Source organism: Trachymyrmex septentrionalis, unplaced genomic scaffold, assembly GCF_001594115.1.
Source record: "Trachymyrmex septentrionalis isolate Tsep2-gDNA-1 unplaced genomic scaffold, Tsep1.0 scaffold19, whole genome shotgun sequence".
NCBI lineage: Eukaryota > Metazoa > Arthropoda > Insecta > Hymenoptera > Formicidae > Trachymyrmex > Trachymyrmex septentrionalis.
Genome location: NW_017305071.1, coordinates 4,281,375 through 4,289,813, shown reverse-complemented (window position 1 = coordinate 4,289,813; position 8,439 = coordinate 4,281,375). Strand labels below are relative to the sequence as shown.

The following is an 8,439-nucleotide window of genomic DNA, read 5'->3' as shown; positions in this document are numbered from 1 at the left end:
TAGTTTTTACAAAACTAAAAATTTTAGATAATTGCACAAAATTATTGCTCATTATTGTCCGCATAATAATTTGTCCCAATAAATCACTATCTAAGACAGAAAACCATAGCGATGTCGATCTTTAAAAGAAATTCTATCCTTTTAATAAACAAATTGTTGTCTTTTTATTAATTTTCATTACTATTATAACTTTTGATTACTAATATTAATAAATTTGTATTACTATAAACCGTTAATTTTAATCTATTGATTGTATTAATAAAGTGTTTAAACGGGGTTTCTTGATCGACGTCGCTGATATAAGATGTGTGGATTTATATATCCTCATAATGTAAAGATACGGAGAAAAGGTAAAAATACGAAAAAAGGAAAAATTTTTACAAGGCAAAAGAGGAAAGGCTTCGTTTTCACAACTGGAGTGATATCTAAGGACTTACGTCCGTCAGCAAACATTCTTCGCCATCATCGACGTTGGGGATCGTGATTTTTCCTTGGGATACGTTGACATAGTCGTATATGTTGTTGGATAATAAACAAATATCTGTGAAGCATTTTGGAGAATAAAGTGCAGTTTTAGATTTCAGTTTGTTCCTAAAGATCCAGTATTCAATCCATCCTTAATCAATCAGTAGTCATTGTTGATTTGCGACACGCAATACCGAGCTTCAATTGTTAATCAATTATGCTATCAATTTTTAAGACTCAAAAGATCCATCGCGAGAAAAAACTTTGAGTATATCTTTTCCAAAAAGATTTTAAAAAATTTAAATTTTAAATATTTGATATAACGTATTTAATATAACTAAACATTTTCTCCAGCGAATTTTTATAAAATATATTTTCTCAAAAAAAAATCCTCTTTGTCCAACATTATTTTAAATTCAGAAACAATTTTTCAATTTTGTTATCAAAAAAATATATCTTTGTTTAAGAATATCTTTTAATTCTTCCATTTAGCAAAAAGATCTTTTTGGAAGATGATTGAGTCGCGGAAAAGACGAAGAGATTGCATTTGCGAGCGCGTGTTTTCAACAGTCTGGACATATACAGGACGGACGATAATAGTGTGATGGGCGTATCGGGGAGCGGGTAAACGGGGGCGATAAGTCCCTATTTTGACAGAAGAGAATTATTTCTTCAGCGTGAGAAAGTCTCGCGCTCCCAATCTCCCCGCGCCCCGATTGCGGCAGGCAGCTTTCGCAGGCGGGGGGCGAGGGGGTGACGATTCCTCGGGCAAACTTCAGCATCACTTTGTTTGTTGCTCAATAAGAAAAGCAGAAAAATAATTATTTTTATAAGCTATATTGAAGTTTAAAATTAAGAAGACCCTAAACACCTTCTGATATAATCGCTGTTTTACCGATAAAACACGACACAATACATGATTTACAATACGTACATATAATTTACGAAACATTGACTACGAAATATTACTAGATACTACTACATAAATGTCGTACACATACATACATACACATAAATTTTTGTAAGGCTTTCGTATCAAATTAGATACGTAGTTCTAATCTACGTAAACCTAATTCTAAGAATTCTCAACGTTGTTTTCTTCCTATAATTTACATATCTGGAGACTTTAATTTTGTACAGTTTAGCAATTATGCTTTTATATTAAATGTAATTTGATAACTTTAAACATTATATTCGATTAAAAAAGAGATTTCAATTTAAACACAAATAAATGAAGAAAACTATATTTGATTAATAGTGGATTGGTGCATAATATATATAAATTTTTACAATTTCCAGTTCAAGCAAACTTTATAATTTATAATTTACATAAAAATAATATTTTTGTTCCTTTTTGCTTTCTGAATTTTTGTTTAGTAATGTTTAATTTTGAAAAATTTTTTTCACTCTCAACATAAATTTCTATCAGACATATGTATCAATGCTTATACTTTAATTCTTTCAAATCTGTAAAAGTAATACATACGAAAACCTTTCACAAAAATTATTACGTTCGGTAAAACAGACGATTTTAGGATCCTCTTAAGCCATCTGAATGAAAAAAATAAATATTAAAATTTTTTAACTCTGCAGTTTTGTAAATTAATCGAATATGCAATTGCGATTATATAATAATTGAAATGATCATTGAGATAGCTGGTTTTAATGATTTAAAAGATAATTAGAGTATAGATATCTCCCTTTCTTACAAAAATTTCGAATTACTTCTTCCATAATAAAATATTGGTTCAAAATAAGTCAATATTTTTAAATAATTTCATAAAAAGCGACAAGGGAGTCTGAATTTCGCCGAGGTTCGAAAACACCCTGGGGGCTGGACTTACGTCCGTTGTATCCATGGCTGCGCAATCGTTGACTCCCGGAATTCTGGTCTTACCCTGGTTAATGTACCTGTAGTCGCTGATCCGGTTGCTCAACATAGTTTCTGTATTAGTTTCTGTATTAGTTTGTTCTTTTTTTCTATCCATGCTCGATCTTGTAATTGGCAAGCAAGTGCGATCATCGTTGATATTTCAAATCTCTTTGTTCATCATATAAAAAATTTACCTCTTCCTTTCTCGGAAAATATTTTTTAACCAAATTAATCCGATAATTGATTTGTAATTAATAATTATTTTGATAAAATTAATTTGGAATCTTAAGTCACAAAGTGACTGGTATCGTCGATGCTCGCAGTAGAAAAGATAATAGCAAGTTATTATCGGCGAGTACTTGCTGAAAAAAATGAGAGTGCGATAGAGAAGAAGAAAAGAGAGAAAGATATCTCTCAAAGATATGTTTTTCTTTATAGAGAAAAATGGGGAGAAATTGTAATAATGTACAGATGTCCGCATGTAACGCTGTAAGAATATATTCGGTTAATCACGTGGCACATTGAAGAGCTGCAATAGAAATATAGAAGAGCAGAAAGAAAGAGAAAGAAAGAAAGAGAAAAAACGTTGAGAAATACAGCTAGCACATAAGAAGAGATAATAACATAGATAAAAAATCTTCATACTAAATACAGGATATGTAAGTAGAAGCTGACACCAAAAAAATTCAAAATGAAAAAGAATCGTCACTCGGTGAAGTATTCAGTGAGCGATGACACTTTTCCGGAAGCAGTCGCTGTATACGGAAAGGCGACAATTATGTACACAGAGGAGCTAGTGCTTAGAGAATTGGACCAGCGGGCTTCGAGAATATAAATTTTTATACACAATAAGACGATTAAGGTATAAAATTAATTATAACAATTTCAGAAACAAATTAAGATTACTACATAAATAAATAAGCAGAAATTATCTTCTTTTATAAAATGGTATAAATAGCTTTTACGTAAAAATGGAAATTAAATAATAATATGGAAATTAAACAAAAGGAAAAACGCGCATCTAAATATCAGTTACGTAATATTATCTTTAAAATATTCTTACTAAGAAATACGATAAATTAATATTACGTAAATCTGATAAAATACAACGAAACGTAAAAACTGTAAATAATATATTGCATAAATATGAGTTAAATAATTGTATATATAAAATAATTTAATCTGGAAGTAGAGCTTCATTTAATTCCTATTATCTCAATGGAATTTGTTTTACTGGCATAATCATTGACGCCAGCTGGTCCAGGTCGTTGCACTTACATCGGTAACCAAAAGCTCTTCGCCGTCATCGAGGCCAGGAATCGTCGTCTTGCCTTGCGATACAAAGTAGTAGTCGGTGATGTTGTTGGACAGTAGACACATCGCTACAGGGTGACCGAATAAAAAGAAAAAAAACATGCGGGTGGTTAGAACAACCGATGGTGGGCCATGTTTTTAGTGGCTTTCCATCGTGCTACCTAAAGGGGTTGTATCTACAGGGGATCTATGAACCTTTGCGAGTCCACGGGTTTTCTCAACTGCATCTCAAAGTAAAATACTAGAGGGAAAAAGATAACAACAAAGAGATCCCACCTGTGCTCATTAGGGGATCATCAGCTCGACGAAGAAACTATCAAAGTGCCTGGTTTCTATTTAGAAAATGTTAGTTTTTTTTATTTATAAATATATATATATATATTTTTTTTTACATTTATATTATGAATTCGTGCTGTGACATAGCAAAATTAATTAGATTTAGATCAAGAAGAATTTTTTAAAACTTCTAAAAAAGTGTCTGCCTTTTTATTCTTAATATTTATTCTTTTTTGAAAAATATTATGATATATATTTCTTATTAATTTTAACGGGTTATTTTCATGTATTATTTCACAATTTATTTCAATGTTTCTGTGCAAATATGCTTCATTGAATTCTTAAGGAAAACAATTTTCTGAAAGCTTCTGAAATTTTGAGTATACATATATAACAATTTCAAGATAGTTTCTTCGTCTACGATGTCAACGTTTGGTACTCAGAATACTTTCTACACTAAAAGTACGTTTCTACAGTATAGCTCTGCAAAATACCGCTGCTCCTTTTGCGGATTACGCCTTTGCTAGGAAATTATGTACAAAATGTTCCAGCTCTCCCTCTTACAGCGGAGAGATGTATCTACTATACAGCACGCTATTCTACGAGAGATACGTTACTGTCGTCGTCGAATCTCTATTTTGGAATAATAATTCTATTTCATTTTTTTCCTATAAGAAAACAAAACCAAGTAATCTTAAATAAAAGTGCTTTAAATAAAATAAGATTTCTTTAATTTTTCAGATTAGTTATAATTTTTTTCAGTAAAGTTAAATTTTAATTATATTTAATATAATTTTTAAAAAGTTAGATCTAACTTAAAATTACAAAATTCTAAAAAAATGGAATTTATTTAGAAATTATAAATTTCTTGATTTCTCAAATTTCATCAATTAAAATGTTTACAAATTTGTCATATTTTTGTACATTTCTTTGCTTCGAAGTTATTAATGGAATCAAAAGTAAATTTTTTTTCTATTTGAAATTATTAATAAAAATCAATTGATAAGTAAATGTAATATAAAACTACTTAGTAAATTTTGAATTATATTATCCGATTAAGAAAATCGATTTCGATAGACACGTTTCTCTCACAATACCCCGTTCTAGAGGCGTTACGAATTGCCTGCTACAGTTCCTCCAGGCAACGCGATATACGGTTAATCCACGAAAACTGCCAACTGTGGCCAGCAACTGAGTCTAAGGTATCATATACAAAGGTAGTAAATGAGAGGCGAGAATCCTGCGATATATTCATTATCGTCAGGTCCTTACGTCGGTCAGCAAACACTCCTCGCCGTCGTCGACGTTTGGAATCGTTGTCTTGCCCTGAGATACGAAGTAGTAATCGTTGACGTTGTTCGATAGGAGGCATATGTCTGCGTGGAATGAGGATAATTCGATAGTGATAAATTTTACTGCTTCGTGAAAGGAAAGAGGGCGACCTTCCGGGCGATTACACCCTGATTTATGCGCGGAACCTTTCTTTCTTCCAGGCTCCACAGCACCTATCTCATTTTATCGATCTAATCACGTTATTAGCCAGAGCGTTCCCGAGTGCTCTAAAAATAATCGCTATCTCGAGAAAAAAATCAATTTATTATTTCTAAAGATGACTAATTGTATATATATATATACTATGTTTAATTCAAAAGAACCATTAATTTTCTTAATGATGACGTTGCCGTGTCATAATTGATATTTCTTTATTATATACAACAAATGTGTAAATAATTTTTCATGTACAAATAATTAATCTTTTCATCTTTCTCGAGATAACGATGATTTGTCGACATGATCCTAGGAAGGAAATATAATTCATGGAAATCAACGTGCAAATCCTGTTTAGATTTCGATCGGATTTCACTTTCTTTGATGAGAAATATTAATGATCTTACCCTTCAGTCCCTTGACTGAACCGGACATCATCTGGTAGAAGATGTGATAGGAACGCTCGAGGGTTTGTTGAGAGATGACACGAGCCTTCTCCAGCAGATCTGTATAAAAAAAACATTATGTTATAAAATATACTTTATTTGAAGAAATATATTTTTTGTCTATAAAAAAAAGTTCTACGAAAAGATTTATTTTTTAAAAGCAAAACATCTAAAAATAAGAAATATATGTATATACGCTCTATTTCAAGTAAAGATATTATAACAAATTTCAATTAAGCAATAATGATAAGAACAACATAATTAGAATAACAAGGATAGCAAATAAAAATAAGACTAATAATATACTTTTTACATCAGAAATGTTTTTTTATGCTCCAATCCTTTTTCCAATTGTCTTTTGCTTGATGATGTAATCATAGATTTAATGGATTTAAACGATAGATAATAATTAAAAGATTAGTTATGTATAGAAACAATTTTTTAATTGACCGTATTTATTAATAATTAAATAGAATTATTTTTTCTTAGCAAATAGCGTGAAAAAAGACGTCGTCACGCATGCCATTGTTGTTTATAGAGCAAGGATTGAGCAAGGGAATCACGACGATGACGCGAGCAGATTTTAAGCCAAACGATACGAAATGGAGCGGTCGCAAAAATAACCGGACGCAATCAAAGAACGGCGGACGGTGTAAATCGTGAATCGACGCCAACTGCGCCTCCAAGGCGCGCGTTTGCGTCGTGACGATAATAAACGCGTTCGCCTTCCGTCACCTTGACGTGACTATTAAACGCCGGACGTGATTAACTGCGCAAAATTAACAGCCACGTGACGATTTCTTCTATAAGATATGAACCGACGAAGCTGGTTTCTAATCTCGTTTTCACTTTAAAAATATCAAATAAGATACTCACATGTCTCAATATCGGCACCGGCCAGCTTTCCGGATGGACCGAAATGAATACGGATGAATTTACCCTATTCAAGATGAAACGGAAGCATAATTAATCTATTTGATGTTAACAGCGGATCTCGACTAGATTTTCAGCCACAGTCGATGATCTATCGTTGTAAACAACATTCCCTGTTTTTAATCGAGCATTCCTACTTTCTTAAACGAAAAGGAGATTTTTGCTAGTCTAAAAATTGAGCTACAGATCTGAAAATAATTTTGTTGCATCATCAAAATAATTATGTAGAATGTTCAAACTGGTTGTTGGAATGGGATAACTTTTTGTAGCATTGCTTATCATACTTGATATTTCTACGTAATTATTTTAACAATCTAGCAAAATTATTTTAAAATCTATATTTAGCTATATTTTTAGATATTTCGGCAAAAATTTGTTCTTTCCGTGGAATTGAAATAGATATAATACAAATCTAATATGACAAGATTAGAATAATAAATATCAAAGATAAAATAGTAATTGTATATTAATTTTTATACAATTATAACACAATTGTACAATTGTGCAATAATTATACAACTGTAATAATGTATAAATTCATATTTCAAATTAAGAAATTCAATAATATCCCAACTAGCTGTTTTTTAATCTCGTTTAAGTCTCTCAAATCATTATTGAACTTCCTCATACGCAACCGTATATCCCGGCCAGATATAGTAATGGCTATTTTATCCTATTGAACGCTTCGTATATCAAGCGCGTTAAAATAGAAACACTTACGAAACGAGAGGAGTTATCGTTACGGACGGTCTTGGCGTTACCGAAAGCCTCCAGGACGGGGTTGGTCTGGACGACTTGGTCCTCCAAAGAACCTTTCTTTTGCTGACTCGCTTCTGCTTCCTTATCTTTCTTAGTCGAGGCACCGACGGTGGCGAAGTACGCGATTACTTTTTTCGTGTTCTCAGTCTTTCCGGCACCAGACTCACCGGTGATCAACATAGACTGATTCTCGTTATCTGTCAGGGGCAAGAGACACAGATTTTTCATAACAGAATGTCGCAAAAATCGACAAAAATCAATCGACTTACAAATCAATCCTTACAAATCCTTTAGATAAAAATCCTTTTAGATAAAAAAAAGAACGTTTTTGATATGGCTGTTCTATGTAACAATTTATATAATTGTTGAGATAAATTAACGTAGTATAACTGTTATTAAACAAATCGTTTTTAATGTTTTGATTTTTTCGAAAGTAACGATTTTTAGTCAATGCATTAATGTTGTATTATGATTAACATGCTTCTCGCATCAATAATCATTTTTTACGTACTGGTAAGCATGTTGACGTAAGCTCCATCAGAAATGGCGAAAATGTGCGGCGGCACCTCACTACGCCTCTTGCCACGATATAATTTGGCGCACCTAGAGGTGTATACGGGGAATCTTTTGTAGGGATTAATAGCCACGCAGAATAGGCCGGAATAGGTCTGCAAAAGTAGAGATCAATGATTATTTAAAGATCAATCTAAATCAATAAAGGCTTTGAACAACGTTCTATAGCTCGTTTTTATTATTCGCCAAAACGAAGATTTCTCGATTCTCAGCGTGCGATCTGTCTCGCTCGCACAAGAATCAATGCAGACAAAGTGCACAAGAAAACTGCTGACAAATTTCGCTATTTGAACTCTTGAACTCGTCAAAGAA

General features: G+C 32.1%; 1 protein-coding gene across 31 annotated transcripts in view; it reads right to left on the bottom strand.

The window, feature by feature from the left end:
• Positions 1–8,439, bottom strand: part of LOC108746829 (myosin heavy chain, muscle) — a 51,398-nt gene that overhangs the window by 33,655 nt on the left and 9,304 nt on the right. For 17 of the 31 annotated variants that reach the window (XM_018483835.1, XM_018483822.1, XM_018483830.1 and 14 more), the window contains 5 exons: positions 8,066–8,222; positions 7,516–7,751; positions 6,739–6,802; positions 5,824–5,922; positions 3,617–3,720 (listed from right to left, as the gene is read on the bottom strand). In XM_018483835.1, the coding sequence (XP_018339337.1) occupies positions 3,617–3,720; positions 5,824–5,922; positions 6,739–6,802; positions 7,516–7,751; positions 8,066–8,222 (660 nt within the window). Of the gene's footprint in view, positions 1–437; positions 542–3,616; positions 3,721–5,200; positions 5,305–5,823; positions 5,923–6,738; positions 6,803–7,515; positions 7,752–8,065; positions 8,223–8,439 lie in introns of all 31 variants that reach the window. The other 14 variants (XM_018483839.1, XM_018483841.1, XM_018483842.1 and 11 more) reach the window with 2 other exon arrangements.